Source organism: Mesocricetus auratus, unplaced genomic scaffold (genome assembly GCF_017639785.1).
Source record: "Mesocricetus auratus isolate SY011 unplaced genomic scaffold, BCM_Maur_2.0 Super-Scaffold_100003, whole genome shotgun sequence".
Taxonomy (NCBI): Eukaryota; Metazoa; Chordata; class Mammalia; order Rodentia; family Cricetidae; genus Mesocricetus; species Mesocricetus auratus.
The window spans coordinates 111,939,174-111,956,859 of NW_024429188.1; the positions used below are offsets into that span (position 1 = coordinate 111,939,174).

Here is a 17,686-nt window from a genome sequence, read left to right on the forward strand (position 1 = left end):
TCAGGCACCAGAGTGACCTCAAGTGATTTAAAGGGATAACACCAATTGGCAAGCTAAGCAATAGTGGAGAGACCACCTCGAATGCCCATTCCTGATAATGAACTTGATGTCTATAACCATCCGGGAGCCTTCATCCAGCGATTAATGGAAGCAGAGGCAAACACCCACAATTAATCACTGAACTGAACCCAAGGAACCCAGTGACAGAGAGAGGAGTGATGAGCAAATTGGCAAAGAATGGGGTGGCAAAACCAGCAGAGACAGCTGATCTGAACAGGGGAGAGCTCTTGGACCCCAGACTGACAGTGGGGAGGTCAGCATGGGACTGATCTGGACCCCCCAAATGTGAGTGTCAGCGAGAAGGGCTGGGCAACCTATGGGGCCCTGAGCTGTGGATCAGTGTCTATCCCTGGAATACAAACAGTCATCTTGTGCCCATAGCACAAAGAGGGATGCTCTCTCAGCCTGGACTCTTAGGGGAGTGCCTGGACCCTACCCAGAGTGAAATGACAGACTCTACATATCCCCTATGTGGAAGAATTTGGCAATAGGATGGGAGGCTGGGGGGGAAGGGGAGTGCGGGAGGAGGGGAGGGAGAGGGAACTGGGATTGACATGTAAAACATTTAATTTAAAATTAAAATAAAAAATGATAAAATGAAAAAAAGAATGGTAGACCAATGGAATTAAATTGAAAACCATCACATTAACCCTCATACCTATGAATACTTGATTTTTGACAAAGAAACTAAAGCCATACAAGAAAGAATCTTCAACGATTGGTGCTGGCATAACTGGATGCTGGCATGTAGAAGACTGCAGATAGGTCCATGTCTATCACCATGTATGAAAAACTTAAGTCAAAAAACATTAAAATCTTTAAACTCAGTTAAATGTTAATATTTCATTTTTAATAATAAAGCAAAGTTAAGTTGGGTGGTTACGAACATCTCTTCCAAAAAGGTGCAACACTGTCTATGGGTTTTCTTGAAATCAAGTTAGAAGTAAAACTAAAGTTTTCCATATTTTAAAGGGAAAGACAATGTTCATGAGATGCCCATGGACACATGTTCTAAAAGTAGACCTGTACCATTTGATAGTTTCCAGAAGAATGAGAAGCAATTTCTTACAAGGTATAACCCACTGATATACCCACACTGATAAAAGCAGGCCTGATAGAATCCACTTGCTACAAGCATACAAACAAGACATGGAAATAAAAGGACACTTTTTGGAAAGAACTGAGTGTGGGAAAAGGATGTAAGGGTATAATGGAGTGAATGTGATCACATTATATTATGCATCTCCTAAAATTATCAAAATATCATGTACTCTTGGAAAATTATTTTCTAAGTTATCAGAGGTCTATGCAAGTGGGGAAGACTGAGTGCCTTTATGAGAATGCAAGGTCCAAGTAAGACTGGAATTTTCCTAGTTTAGAATATAGCCAGTAACTTTGAAATTATTAAGCCCAAGGATCTTCTACATAAACATCACGAAAGGTAGAATTTTCATTTGGATATAGTCAAAATCAAGTCATTCTTTAAGAGATTTACTGGCCAAAGAATTGGTCATTTTTCAAATGGTTCCAAAAACAAATTGGTAAGAAACACAGATGAGGACATGTGACCCATTGGGCAAGGATGACTTGCTTTGTTTAACAGTCTAATTCAGTCATTCTAGATGGGTAATGTTTCTGATCTATATGTGCAATGTACCATAATTTAGTGTTAACCATTCTTTCATCCAGAATGCAAGTATTCATTTTAAAAATTCTCCAGGTTGTATTAATAAAACAAAAACAAATCAACAACAATGAAAAACAAACAAAAAATAAAATGAGCAAACAAAAATAAAACCCTCTGCAAAAAAAATTAATCAAAGATTTCAACACAAATCCAGTCACACTGAACACCTTAGCAGAGAAAGCAGGAGGTATCATTGAACGAATTGATACAGGAGACTGCATCCTGAACATAGCACAAGTAGTACAGACACTGACATCAACAATAAATAAAAGGAACTTCCTGAAACTGAGAAGCTACTGTAATGCAAAGGACACAGTCAACAATACAAAAAGGCAGCTCACAGAATGTAAAAAGATATTCACTAACCCCACATATGACAGGGGATTGATTTCCAAAATCCACAAAGAACTCAAGAAGCAAGTCTCCACATCACCAAAGGATTCAATTAAAAAGTGGGGTATAGAACAAAATAGAGAATTCTCAACAGAGAAGACTAAAATGGCTGAGAGACACTTAAGAAAGCACTCAACATCCTTAGCCATCTGGGAAACGCTAATCAAAACAACTCTGAGATACCATCTTACTCTGGTCAGATGGCTAAAATAAAAAACACCAATGATAGTTTATGCTGGACAAGAAGTGGAGAAAGAGGAGCACTCCTTCATTTCTGTTGGGAATGCCAACTCATGCAGCCAGTTTGGAAATCAGTATGGAGATTCCCTAGGAAAATGGGAATCAGTCTATCATAAGACACACCAATTCCACTCTTAGGTATATACCCAAGAGATGTACATTCATACAACAAGGATATCTGTTCCACCATGTTCCATAGCAGCATTATTTGTAATAGCCATAACCAGGAAGCAACCTAGATGCCCCTCAACTGAATTGTGGATAGAGAAAATGTAGTACATTTACATAAATGAGTACTATTCAGTGAAAGAAATGGAATCTTGAAATTCGTAGGTAAATGGATAGCACTGGAATAAACCAACCTGAGTGAGGTAACCCAGTCACAAAAAGAGAAACATGGTATGTACTCACTCATGTATGGATTTTAGACATGGAGCAGTGAATTGCCAGCCTACAATCCCACCACCAGAGAGTATCGATAACAGGGAGGACCCTAAGAGAGATATGCGTGGTACCCCAGAGAATGAGAATGGGACAGTATCTCCTGAGAGTATTGGGAGCAGGGAAAAGGGAGAGAGATAAGAGGACGGGAGAGGAGCACATGCAGAGCAGGAAGGCTAAGTTTGGGGGAAATAGAAAGCAGGATGAGAGAAAACCATAATAAATGGAGTCATTAAAAGTTTGAGGAGAGATCTGGTACTAGTGAGATTTTCAGCGATCTACAAGGATGACAACAACTGGAAATCTAAGCAATAGTGGAGAGGTTACCTTAAAAGTCCTTCCTCAATAATGAGATTGACGACTACCTTATAAGCCATCTTAGAGACTTCATCCAGTAACTGATGGAAGCAGAGGCAGACCCCCACACCTAAATACTGAACTGAACTCCTGGTACCCAGTTGCAGAGAGGCAGGAGTGATGAGCAAACGGTTCAAGGCCAGTCTGGTGAAACCAGAGAAATATCTGACCTGAACAAGTGGGAACTCATGGGCCTCAGACTGATGGCTGAGAGGCCAGCATGGGACTTATTCCGATTCCCTAAATTTGGGTGTCAGGGAAGAGGCCTCGGCAATCTATAGGGCCTCGCATTATAGATCAGTATTTATCCCTGGTACACAAATAACTTTGGGAGCCCATTCCACGTGGAGGGATGCTCTCTCAGCCTGGACACATGGAGGATAGCCTAGACTCTGCCTCGGATGATATGACAGACTTTGGAGATCCCCCATAGAGGTGCTCACCTTCCTTGTAGAGATGAATGGGTATTGGGCGGGTGGTTGTGTGGGTTGCTGGGTGGCAGGGGAGGAGGGAAGGAGAGAGAGCTGGGATTGACATTGGAAGCAAGATTGTTTCTAATTTAAATTAAAGCTATATCTAAAATGTATTTGATGACTATATTACCATATGCTTAAAGAAAAAAATGTTGTTTGAGTAAGGGTCTAATTGTATGCTTGGCAGGGTAACTCACAAAAATCCTCCTGCCTTTGCTTCTCAAGTAATGGAATTAAGGCTGTGTATAATCATGACCTGCAAAATTTCTTGTCGATGGCTGATTATAAAGGAAAGTGAAAAATCTGCCACTCTAACCTATCCTAAAGGAAACAAATAACAACCCAAATCTTTTCATGGTGACATGAAACAAAAGAGTTTAAAGCACATTTCTGATCACTGAGGATATTTTTGCTGACTTATTTCCAAAAATTGTTTGCCAGTGCATAGAGATTTTCAGAACACATTATGTAACTACTTTATGAACTATCTGGTAAATAAATTATGTCAAAAATTATTTTACATCTTTCACAAATTTCTAAGTGATTACTGTGTACTTCATATTTATGATGTCTTGGAAAGTTAAAAACCAAAATATTATGCTCATTCCTTCTTATCCTATAGGATATGTTCTATTACTCCCAATAAATGATAGAAACTGCAGAAAATATCCAAACCTGCATAGCTATGTTTCCCTATATATTCATAAAGATGAGTAAAGTTAATTCATAAATTATGCACAATACTATTTTTTCAATAATGATATATACTAAAACACAAAATTTCAAGTTCTGTGACAGTCATCTCTTTTTCCTTTAAAGTGTTCCTAGATCCCTTCTTATTTGATATTATGACATAATACACTGCCTACATCATTACATACAGGGAAGCAAATTACTACATGCAGGATGCTAAAAAAAACTTGAACAATAAAACGGCTGCTGGAGAGCTTACCATTCATATTTTCAAGTTGTATTACAGACTTATAGTTAAAATGGTGTTTGCATGACAACAACATGCTGCTCAGTGGAATTAAACATGAAGACTGAGACATAAATATGCACACTGGAAAAATCTTCAGTGAATAGTGATGGTAAAGCTTGATGTCTGCATGTAAAAGAATGCTAATAGATCCATACTTATCATCCTGTAAAAACTAAAGTCTAAGTGCATCAAATACCTCTACATAAAACCAGATACATTGTAACCTGAAAGAAGATAATGTCGGGGGGAAAACCTCAAACTCGCTGTCACAAGAGAATTCTTGAAGAGAATACCAATAATGTAGACACTAAGATCAACAATTAATAAATAGGACACTAATGGAACTGAAAAAGCTTATGTAAGAAAAAGAACACTGTTAACAGGAAAAAAATATCAGCCTACTGGATGGAAAAAAGATTTTCGTCAACTCCACATCTGAAAGTAGATTAATATCCAAAGAATTTAAAAAACTCAAGAAGCTGGATGTTAAAAAAATAAAATAATCCCATTTGAAAATGTGGTAGAGATCAAAAGAATGAATTCTTAATAGAAGAAGTTCAAATGGTTCAGAAACACTTAAAAAATGTTCAACATCCTTATCTATCATGGAAATGCAAATCAAAAGGAATCTGAGATTCCACCTTAGACCAGTCAGAATGGCTCAGATCAACAACACAACTGACAGCTAATGCTGGCAAAGATATGGAATAAGGAGAACACTCATCCATTACTATTGGGAGTGCAAACATGTAGACCAATGTAGGCAACCAATACAGCAGTTCATCAGAAAGTTGGGAATTGATCTACCTCAATATCCAGCTATATCACTCCTGGGCATACACTCATTTGACAACTTGCTCAACCATGATCATTGTTTCTCTATACAAAATAGCAAGAAACTGGAAACAGCCTAGATGTCCCTCACTATAAGAATGGAAAGAAAATGTGGTACATTTACACAGTGGAGTGTTTCTCTGCTATTAAAAAACAATGACATCATGAAATTTGTAGGCAAATAGAACCATAATTAAAAAGCATCCTCAGTGAGGTTAACCAGGCAGAAAGATAAATATGTTATATATCTCCTTATATCTTTATACCAGTCATTAAATAAGGGATAACCAATCTACAATCCACACATCCATAGACGTTAGTTATAGAGAAAGGTACTAGGGAAGAATGATGTATCTCATCAGAAAAGGGAAATGTAATAGATAATTATGGATATAAGCAGGGGCTGGAATGGTAGAAACATGAAGTGAGGGGGAGGGGAGAGGGGAATGAGTGAGGGAATATGGAGAAAAAGAGCTAAAATTAAGGGTCATTTGAGGGCTAGTATGGAAACTCCCTAAATTTTATGAAGGTTAACCTAATGAGGTCTCCTACTAATGGGAAAGATGGAGTCTCCACTGGCCATCTTTTGTCACCAAAGGAGTCTTTCAGTACCAGGACTGGTGTTGCACCGAAGCCAGGGTGACGCTTCCCAAGTCTCAGTCCTGACCCCTGGCATCATGCATCGGACCACACGGATTAAAATCACGGAGCTGAACCCTCACCTCATGTGTGCCCTCTGTGGGGGTTATTTCATTGACGCCACCACCATCGTGGAGTGCTTGCATTCCTTCTGCAAAACCTGCATCGTGCGCTACTTGGAGACCAACAAATACTGCCCCATGTGTGACGTCCAGGTCCATAAAACCCGACCGCTACTGAGCATCAGGTCAGACAAAACCCTCCAGGACATTGTCTACAAGTTGGTGCCTGGGCTTTTTAAAGATGAGATGAAACGGCGGCGGGACTTCTATGCAGCGTACCCGCTGACGGAGGTCCCCAACGGCTCCAATGAGGACCGAGGCGAGGTCCTAGAGCAGGAGAAGGGAGCCCTGGGCGATGATGAGATTGTCAGTCTTTCCATTGAGTTCTACGAAGGAGTCAGGGACCGAGAGGAGAAGAAGAGCCTCATGGAGAATGGGGATGGGGACAAGGAGAAGACAGGGGTGCGCTTCCTGCAATGCCCAGCAGCCATGACTGTCATGCACCTCGCCAAGTTCCTCCGCAACAAAATGGATGTACCAAGCAAGTACAAGGTGGAGATCCTCTATGAAGATGAACCCCTGAAGGAGTATTACACCCTCATGGACATTGCCTACATCTATCCCTGGCGGAGGAACGGGCCTCTCCCCCTCAAGTACCGTGTTCAGCCAGCCTGCAAGCGGCTCACCTTGCCTACAGTGCCCACTCCCTCAGAGGGCACCAACATTTGAGACAGCTAAGATGATGCAGCTTTATAGACCCCGAAAATACGGACTTGTACAGGTTTCTGAGTTTTGTCATGATCCCATGGTATGAACAGCGCCCCCTTCCAGCAGGAAGCAGTTTGGAATGAGTGACGTCCTAATTCCTATCTTGTTTATAAATCTTTGTTTTCATTTAAATGGGGTTGTTTATAATTGGCTAGTGATCACAGCCGATCTCTTGTTAATGGTAAAAAGGGGAATTCTGTTATGGGTATTGTTTTTCATTTATTGATACAAATTCAAGGTCAATTTTGTGATGTGTATATTTCTCCTCTTGATTAAGTATTGTGCTTATACTGATCTTTTACAATGTAATGCATAATTAAATACAGATTATAGATAGTTATTTATAATAGTCAGAATTTATAGTTAGATAAGTTAGGTTTTCTAGATATACAGAAATATATTTGAGATAGATAAACAGTCTTCAAACCTCTCAAAGACCTTCAGAAAATGGCATTTAAAATGGTTTAGGGTTTTTCTTGACAATGAGAAATGTCTGCTCCTGGCAGCACCAATTACGTCTGAGAGGAAGATGGGCATCGAAGAAACTTGTTATGGAGTTTGCTTTCAACATGGCAAGGTTAGCCATTTGGGCAAGAAACTGTTCTTGCCTAGACTGTTTGACTGTTGTTGTATAATCTGGACATGCAGGACCCACAGGAAAGTGACTGCTGAACTCAGTCTTACAGGGTTCCTGATTCATGGAAGAGTCTACTAGACTTTCTGCAGGACAAAGAAAAATGACTGACAGACTGCTGATGCGGATGGACAGTTTTGAAATTTCCTGCTTTGTTGAGAAATCTTCTGGACACATTGTGGCCTATGGGCTGACGATGGATGCCCCAACGTTACAGTGGAACTTCGGGTGACTGTCCAGGTAGCAAGATGTCTCTGTCAATCCTAGTGTTTATATATTATCCTTCTGTGGTCTTTGATGGAGTTGAAGATAGATAGTTATAATTACAGTTTTCCTTAGTTATGATAAAAGATAAGCTACATATAGAACTTTGGACTCACAAGGATGGGATGGATGATATTTTCTTTAAATCTTGCTAAAATATTGTAACTATGTTCTTATTTGATAACTGTTCTGTTATACACAATTTGACTGTGCTAAAGTTAAGACCTTTCTTTTTGTTTAAACAGATGTTGGGGGAAGTCCTGTGCATTTGTCAATAAAGTACAGTTGAGCCAATAGGAAACCTAGATAGGAGGGACTAGGAGTCTAGGAGGATTCTGGGAAGGAGAAACACAGAGAGTCAAGATGTAATGCCATGGGGGTAGGAAGCCTGGAACCATTCTCCGGTAAGAGAAATACTTAGATTAACAATTATGGGGTAATTACTTAAGTCAGAGGTAGCCAGTAAGAAACAAGCAAGGCCAACAGCTTCATAATTAATACAGCGTCTTGTGTGTTATTTGGGGTCTACATCGCGGCAGAGCCCAGGCGACTGGTGGGTGATAAACCAAAGCATCTAGCAAAGAAAAAGCTTCTCTTAACAGCATTTGATTGAATTGTTGGCCAAGGGAAACTCATGAAATTCCCAGAAAAACTGAAGCTACTGCTAAGAAAATGTGTTATTCTATTCAAACTGAGAATGGGGGCCCATTTCCAAGAACAATGGTGATGCAACTCCTTGAAGATGGAGAAGTTGAGGTGGGTGCCTACATAAAGACCTCATCTCTATATTCTAGACTTTTTGGTGAATGACGGTAGTCTGAAGGATGCTGAAAAAGAAATGTGGACATCAACCAAGCCACAAAACCTTTAGCCTCCAATCTATACTGCCTACAAAGTATACTAGGGCAATTGTGGGAAAGAACTTGTAAGAGTAGCCATCCAATGTCTGATTTGACTTAAGGCCCATTCCATGAGAAGGAACTTATACTCAGCATTTCTTGAGTTACTAAGTACCAGACACTAGATAGCTCAGAGATCTAGGTTAAAACCAAACACTATTAGTCTAAGGAACTAAAAGTATAAATAAAATGATTTCTAATGATATTCTGCTATACTCATAGATTAGTGCCTCATTTAATCATCATCAAAGAAACTTCCTCCTGTAGTAGACATGAACAATTGCAGAAACCCACAGCCAGACATTGCACATGGTCATTGAAACACAGAGATCTAGTCTACATGTGGTGACTTGATTAAATTTATCCCCTCAAAGATCAGGGAATCCTGCAGAAGAGGAGGTTAAAAGAGTATAAGAGTCAGAGAGGATGGAAGATACCAGGAGAACGAGGCACTCTGAATCAATTGAGCAAAATAATCACAGAGACAGAAGTAGCATGCACAAGGCCTATATGGGTCTATACCAGGTCCTCTGGATATATGTTACAGCTTCCAGCTTAGAATTTCTATGGCACTTCTGAATGTGTGAACAAATGGGTCTTTGATGCTTGTGCCTGCTCTTGTGACTCTTTTCCTCCTGTTGGTTTTCTTTGTCTATCCTCAATGTGTATTTTATCTTATTAGGTTTTAATTTTTTAAAATGTAGTTGGAATATCTTAGAAACTTGTTGGTTTCTAATGAGAAATAGAAGGGGGATGGATATGGAGGGGTGGAGATGGGGAAAGGAAGAGTAGATGGAAGGGAAACTATGACCAGGATATGCTATATGAGAATAAAAACTGTCTTCAGTAAAAGGAAAATATTAATAAATAGAAAATGTATCCCCTTCTGTGGGTGATCTCCCATCTAGAATAGTCAATAGATGTTGAAATTAGTCGGGCAAGGTATAGAACATGTATGTAATTCATATAGGGATTGTTCTTGTCCCAGGTAGGACAGAGAGACTGAAATTTTGTCTCACTAGAAACTGCAATCATCAGTTCAAAACTTAGAAAGTAGGCCAATAAGATGAATACATTGGTTAAAGGATCGAGGAATAAGTTCTCCATGAGAAAGTGAACAGTAAGAAACAGATTTCTACTTAGAAGAAATATGACTATATTAATGCAAACCCATTACTTTGATGGATTCTAGGTCAATAAAACACACAGTAGAAGCCCATATTCAAGCACAATTGGCAGAAGGGCACATATTACAGTAGGAATAAAAATCAATAGAAAGATTTAAAAGCATATCAGAAGCTACTTTACAAATAGGAATTTCTGAGTAAATGGGAAAACAGATTATTATCATCCTATTGGAAAGCTTTATTGCCAAATGAATAGGTAAAAAGATATTCACTCATGGAAATGTGTTCATTTGTAGGGTAAGTTACATATCTGCATATACTTAAGCATATGTTAATTTGAAAAAGTCTTTTAAGTAATTCAAAATCCTAGTTAAGTGTTATGGGAGATAGGTATTGGAATCAACCAATCATTTGGTTTTGGGGGAGATTTTAAGGAGCAAAGCCTCGGCCACATGTATCTCCACTAACTAAACACAGGTATATAAAATGGGTTGCATGGAAAAACTGTCTTTGGGATGTTGAAGAGAAGTCTCCTGGCCAAAACAAACCCTGATTTCCTCCTATCATCTCCCCCATCAGAGGTCTCATGGGTGGTAGTTTCTGTTGTGTGAGCCTCACCTTGGTTTCCTAGACAGCCTGACCATTCACCAAGGGGTCAGAGAGGATACACTGTGATGTCAGAACCCATGCTTACCACTATTGGCTATGGCAGACCTAGTTAACCAATCAGAGCTTAGGGGTGTGGCCTCCATTGTTCAAGGAGGGTATATAACTCCACCATATAGCTGTCTGAGACAGAAACTTGTGGGGCTTCACAATGGGAAAGGCTAAGAAGAAGTACCAGAAGGACACTAAAGACCCCTCAACTTCACATACAACCCTAAAAAGGAAGGGCAAGATTTCACTAAAGCTTAGAACTCGGGTTTATGGCAAGACATATAGTGAATTCACTTCTATAAATGATAAAAATGTAAGTACACCCAGTCTAACTGGGCTCTCTCTACTCCATTATTGCATCCTCCCCTGGAAAACCTACCATTCCTTTCCTGGCTTAGCTTAAACCCCCTGCTCAACACACACCCTTAAAAAGCCTTGCTTCCTGGCACTTCTCTACTAACCAATGACAAACTGTGCTGTCCTTCCAGGATCTATATATCCTAGAAAGGGTAAAATGGACCCTGAAAAGGAGCTCCACTTTGAAGATCTCGAAAGAAACCACCATTCCTTCTGGGAAAATTAAGGAAGATGGAAAAGCAATACCATGCATTAAAGAAAAAAAGAAACCGAAAAAGAGGAAAAAACACCACCATAAACGAAAGAAAAAGCTGAAGAAGAAGTTGAAGAAGCTGTGGGCACAATATACACAGCTGCAAAATAAAATGAATGTACTGTGGAACCAACACTATCAGCTGCATGGTCCAAGGAAGATAAAATTTGGCCATGCCCACAAGATTGCACATAAGGGGAAGACACCACAAGATGAAGACAAGCAACTGCAGAAGCAGATCATTGTAATTTGTCGTAAAAAGAATCAGCTGAAACACAAATATGTGAAGCAAGATGTGAGCACAGACTTCAATCAAGAAAAGAAACATCTTAAAGAGGAGATGATTCCTCCCTTTGGTCAAGACATGCATTTGAAGCCAGAGGGTACCAAACAATTTGATTCAGACATGAAATTAAAAGAGGATATGATCATGCCATTCCATCAAAATAAATGTGATCAGCAGCAGCAGCTACAGAATCAGAATTTCACTCTATGTTATCAAAACAAGCTTGTGAAAGAAGAGATGATCACCGTCTGTTACCAAAACAAACAGCTGCAGAACAAGATGGTCACATTTTGTTATCAAGATAAAAAGATCAAAGAAAAGATGATTACACTTTCCTACCAAGAAAAAGAGCTGCAGGACCAGATGGTCACACACTGCAATCAGGACAAGCAGCTGCAGGACCAGATGGTCACACTCCTCTATCAAGACAAAAGGTTGAAGCAAGAGAGGGTCACCTTCTGCTATCACAACAATCAGGGGAGCCAGGGGAGTTTCACCCTCTGTGATCAACAAAAAGAGCTGCTGGACCAGATGAACACACACTGTGACTACAACAACCAGTGGCAGGAGGAGATGCGCACTGAGTCAGCTCAGGAACACCAAGCCATAACTGCCTCTGACATCCCCACTATTGACTTCAATAGCCAGTAGCCAGATGTCAGACATGCGTGTCTAGTAGTATAGTTGTTCAGAAATATCCAGTTATTACACACAATGCTATCCAATGAGATTTGCAAGAATAAATCCATTCTGATATGAAAAGATCTGTGTATCTTTGATTCTCTGGTGGTAGAACAGGGAGGTCAGAAGGGAGGATAGGAATGTGAGGGGGAAAGGAGGGAGAGATTTTGGTTTCTCATGTTTGGTAGTCAAGCAGCAAATGCATGCTCTGGAAGACACTGGAGAATATGAGCATACCTTCAGGATCTTCCTTGCTCAGTGTTCTTCAGAAAAGAATAAAGGGCTGGGAGCTCCTCCCTGTGTGCTTTGCATTGGGCGTTGGCTCAGGTTGTGGGAAGTGTGTTCTGTGGTTGGCTGCAACACATCTTGCAAAGAGAGAATACATCATTTTTAGGTAGAATATTTCCTGGTGAATATCGTTATAATCTCCCATGACCTAAATCAAGGAAATGTTCTTAGAAGGACTGAGGATGAAATCCTACATGATGCATTTGTTTATTTCTGTAAGAATGTGTTACATTTGTTTAATTATGAAAAGACATGTTTCTATTTCACCTTTTCTGCATAAGGAATCTGATTGGCCTAATAAAAGGCTGAATGGCCAATAGCTATGTAGGAGATGGACTTGCTGGGATGGCAGGCAGAGAGAATAAATAGGAGAGGAAAGACAGAATGGAAGAAGAGAGGGGAGAATGAGGGAGAGAGACATAGAGAAATAGAGACAGCAGGGAAGTAAGATATACAGAAATAAAGAAGGTAAAAAACCCATATGCAAAATGTAGATATAGAAACTGATTGAGGTAAGAGCTAAGATAAGGATGAGCATTCCCAACTAATAAAATGTCTCTGTCATCATTTGGAAGCTGGTTGGTGGCCTAAAAGGAAAAGCCTAGTACAACGATCTTATTTCTATGCATAACTGCATGTGCAGACAATTAACATTAGTTGTATTGTGGGAAAACAAATAGGAACTAGGCAAAAGTTCACATAATCGAAGTCAGTCAGTCAAAACAGAGAACCACACATGCCATATTTAAACAATGGAATTATGTTCTATCCTTAATAACAACCAATATATGTAAGGGGACCAATCTGACCTAGACTGGCTTCCATTGGTGATAAGACAAACTGTACTCTGCATGAACTTTTAGGAAGAATTCCATCTCTACCATTTTATCTTTATGCATAATTGCATGTGCAAATAATTACCAACAGATTCTTTGTGGGAAAATAAACAGGAACTAGGCAAAAGCTTACATAATCCAAATCAGTCAGTCAGTCAGTTAGTCAGGTAGTCAGTCAGTCAGTCAAAAGAGAGAACCAAAAAATGCCATATCCCTTAGTGTTCAAACATCTCCTTGAAACCCATGAAAGAAATACCAATGCAATAATTAGGACCCTCGAGTATTGTCACCTTGTGACCTACTGTTTCTTATCTTTATTAAACTTTTCTTTAAATATTTTATTTTTGCTGTTTTGAAATCTGTGTGCCCCTTTATTTCATTCTTGAATAAGCTACCAAGAACCCAGAAACATCAGGCACAAACCCTAACAAGCAAAATTAAAGTGACAAGTTCAACACTTATTAATCCACCTAAGAATTTGGTGTAGAAGATAGCTTTGTGATTGGATTGCATCCAAAGCTGTCAAGAAGGTAGGGAATATTACAGATACAAGTCTTTATTTATTATTGTTTATTACTATTGTTGTGTGTGAATGTACATATGTATGCCTGTGTGTGTGTGTGTGTGTGTGTGTGTGTGTGTGTGTGTGTGTGTAGTCAGTCATGGGAGATCAGAAGACAACCTGAGCAAATCAGTTCTATCCTTCTACCCTGTGGGCCCTGGGCATAAAATTCATATCACCAGGCCTCACAGCAAGTGACCTTACCTGATGAGCCATTCTACACATGACTTTAAAAGTAAAACTTCCGTACAGATATCTTTATCCTTTAGTATTACAACATTTTTCAACCTTGAAGTATTATCTTGAATAGCTGTAATGAAATAGAATTAAGATACAGTAAAAAGTATATGCAAAAATTGTTTATGGGTAATATGCATTTTCCACATGAATACACTTGTTAAAACATCATGATAGTTGTAAGAGTGATGATAACTGACCAAGGTTTTCTCATATTTTTGTCTCTTTTGTGTTGCTAACCTGAAATGTAAGAGTTTGGGGGTTTCACAAAGAAACAACATTCATGTAGGACACACTTCAGAAGCAGAAAGTTAGAGTTTTGGCAATCTCACAATCATTTTCTGATATGGGGCCACTAACTTCCCAGTAACTTTCTTTGACATTACTTGGTATGAGGACCAGTGAGTGGAGGAGATAGAAACAGACCATTCTTCCAGAGAGGAAGTAAAAAGCACCATTGATTTTTAGTATTTCCATTCTCCTAGAAAGTAATTCAGTGTGTGAAGAATATAAAGCATCTTTATCATTCCCTTTTTGGTTGGGTCAGTTATAAGCTAATCATCTGCATTTGGGCTCCATTCGTTAACAAGGTCATAAGGCCTTTTATTACTGTGTTACTACAAGAGCTGTAGTGATGTCAGCTCTCTTTCAAACTACACTATATTTTGGAGAAGTCATTCCTCCTGAGTAGACACATACTGACTTGCCTCCTTTAACTACCAAATTATTTCCATTCTAGAGGTTTGCTGAAAGAAATAAGTGTTTACCCTTTTTGTAGGTGTGGTGCTTCTGGCTTCTTTTGTCAGTGTTCTATACTACATGAAAATATTTTGAGGGTCAAACATCTGAAAGATGACTATGGTAATATGTAATGTATACCATAGTAGAACTTAAGCATTTAATGATTCATAATTATCATTTTATACAAGAGGCTGTAGTGAACATTTTTTGTTATGTTAGTACCTTTAGGTGCCATATAACACTGTCAGTATTGCTTTATTTATTGTGACCTCTGTGTACAAGGTCCTATAACCATGTAAAGAAAAATACTCTTTTATCTATGCTTGCAAGGGAAAATATCTGTTAGAAAGAGTGTTTTCCTTTTTTAAATCTCCCTCGTGCTCCTGAATAGAGGGTTTCTGTTCTTCCAAGTATTTGACATTTGTACTAGTATGTCATCAGATTGCATTTCATCTGATGGGTTTCCTTATTTCCACTGTTATTTTCTTAGACTTATTTTGGAAGCTTTCTACACTTTCTGCTACATTGTCATAATTACATACCTATTTCAAAATTCTTGCTGATTACTACAGCATCTTTTTAATTTTGATTATATCTACCAATTTGGCATTCAGAAAGGAGTTGCTTGGCTTGTTTTCTTATCTTGCAAATAATTCATAAGTGAATGCCAGGCATCTTACATGGAGATAAGTAAGACTAGAAGAAATAAATCTTGTGACTGGAAAAGGTATATGGATTCTTAGACCATTTAAATGAGTAATCTAGACATAAAGAAGACTGTTTTATAAATGGACATTGTCTGGAATTATCTTGTTTTGAGATTGAAGTTCTGGGTTTCTGTGTAGTTTTATCAAAACTAGTGCACTTTCCTTAGTTTTCAGATATATCATATTTCTGCTTCATGCAAGATTTTCTCTCTGTGACTCTGTCACTTACTTAAAAAAACAGATATTTTCTGCTTGCTATTCATGCCTGAAAGAGTAGTGATATGGAAAAAGAATTCTCTCTTCTATTTTTAACTTAGTCTGAGAACTTAGCCTTATTTTGTGCTTCTCAGTGTTCCCAGTCATATTACCCATGGCAGCCCAACTTCCACCTTTTATTTATAATTTCTGCCTTGTATCTAGGAGTAGGATATCTCAAATAGTAATTGGTATATAATTCTAAATCCTGTAGTATGGCATATTCTCCACCATCAAATAAAGGGTGTTTTCCCCTCTACTAACTCTGCACTAATTGTCTTTTCTGCATACTGTGTATCATACTTGCTACACCTTCAGGAGATTAAGGCTTTTGCAAGACTTACCAAGAAGTAATACTTAGGCTTCTGATCTTTACTTCCACAGAATCTGACTCTTGTTGCTTGTATGTTCTCCTGGAGTACCTCTTATTTATCCTGAGCAAATATTGCAGGCCTGTGGGAAAGAAACTGAAAACTGACAGTAACTACTAATGCTTCTGTTCTGTCCAAGAGGAGTTTGTTTCCATACAGCAAAAGACTGAATTTAGCAACCTATTCAAAATATAGCTACCTTATTTTTGCCCACTTCTATAGCAATTTCATATTTTTCTGTTGTGACTAAGTTAAGATAGTCTGTGTGCATTATCTTTTACTTGATGATTATGAAGTCTCAGCTCTCTAATGGTCTCAAAACAATACTTTTTAATTGATCTAGATTTATCCTTATTAAGCAATTAACTAGATCATCCAGCTTTCCACAACCTTAAAGGTAGTGGAGAAAATACCTTTAATCACTATTCTCTAGGCAAGTGCTCTAACACTGGGTTATACCCAGACCCCAAATATTGTGTGTGTGTGTGTGTGTTTGTGTGTGTGTGACACTTGTTACCCTTTTATGCATGCAAGACTTTGAGAAGCTAAGAAGTAATGGTTAAGCTTCAGATTTTTTATTGTCATGGAACCTGACTCCTTTGTGTGTGTGTTTTTGCATGTATACACATATTTGTTAGGATGAATATAATATCAGGATAGCTAATACTAATATTTTATAAGACATTCATTTTTAATTTTTGTACAGGGAGATTTAATGATATTGTCTGTGCCACAACATGTATGTCTTTTATCTCCTTCCACCTTGGCATTCTGAGGCTGAACTTTGGATCCCCAGGCTTGACATCAAACTAATTTACCCAATGAGGCATATCTCAGACCCAAGAAATTTTAAGTGAGTTGTTTAAAGGAGGAATTAAAAACCTTTTAAAGTTTAAGAATCTGAGACTAGATAGCCAGAGACATAGGGTAAAATCAAGCACTACTTTTCTACAAAAAGAATGTAGCGATAAAATGACTCCAGGTAACATGTCACTACACTCATAGATCAGTGCCTTGCTCAGTCATCACCAGAGAAGCTTCCTTCTGTAGCAAATAGAAAAAATACAGACTCACAGCCAAACCATATACAAAGACTGAGAGATTTCTGAACACTTCACTCTAAGCCACATATTTCCATTAAGTCCCTTCCCTCAAGGGAACTCTGCAGAAGAGGAGGCCCGAAGAGTGTAAGGCCCATGGGGTATAGCAGAAACAAAGGGAAAAAAGCCTTCTAAACATATCACAGTAGGACTTACGCACATATGAACTGACAAAGGCATGCACAGAGACTATACAGATATGCATCAGATGGGGCACTGGGATTGAGGGGAGAAGTAGACACATTTCCTCTATCGTTAACCCTCAATCTCCAATTGATGGCCACTTGCAAATGAAAAATTAGTTTTCTCCAAGGAACTTTCAGTGGGGAAACAAACCACCCTTAAACAGCAGTAGATGGTAAACAAAAACTCACTATGTTTTTAATTGTTTTATTTTAATATTATTTATTTCCAATTTTATTTATTTATCAATTTATTCGCTTATACCCTACATGTTTGTTGTATATGTTATGACTTCCAGTTTCCTGTTTTTAT

General features: G+C 38.6%; 2 protein-coding genes across 2 annotated transcripts; both read left to right on the forward strand.

The window, feature by feature from the left end:
• Positions 1–6,101: 6,101 nt before the first annotated feature.
• Positions 6,102–6,897, forward strand: LOC101834945 (polycomb group RING finger protein 2). Its single transcript, XM_040743787.1, has one exon. It carries the CDS (start codon positions 6,145–6,147, stop codon positions 6,895–6,897), a length of 753 nt encoding a protein of 250 aa, XP_040599721.1. The 5' UTR covers positions 6,102–6,144.
• Positions 6,898–10,646: 3,749 nt separating this feature from the next.
• Positions 10,647–12,155, forward strand: LOC121139892. The gene is made up of 2 exons (XM_040743917.1): positions 10,647–10,830; positions 11,006–12,155. The coding sequence occupies exons 1-2, from the start codon at positions 10,678–10,680 to the stop codon at positions 12,062–12,064; spliced, it is 1,212 nt and encodes a 403-aa protein (XP_040599851.1). The 5' UTR covers positions 10,647–10,677; the 3' UTR covers positions 12,065–12,155.
• Positions 12,156–17,686: the final 5,531 nt, after the last annotated feature.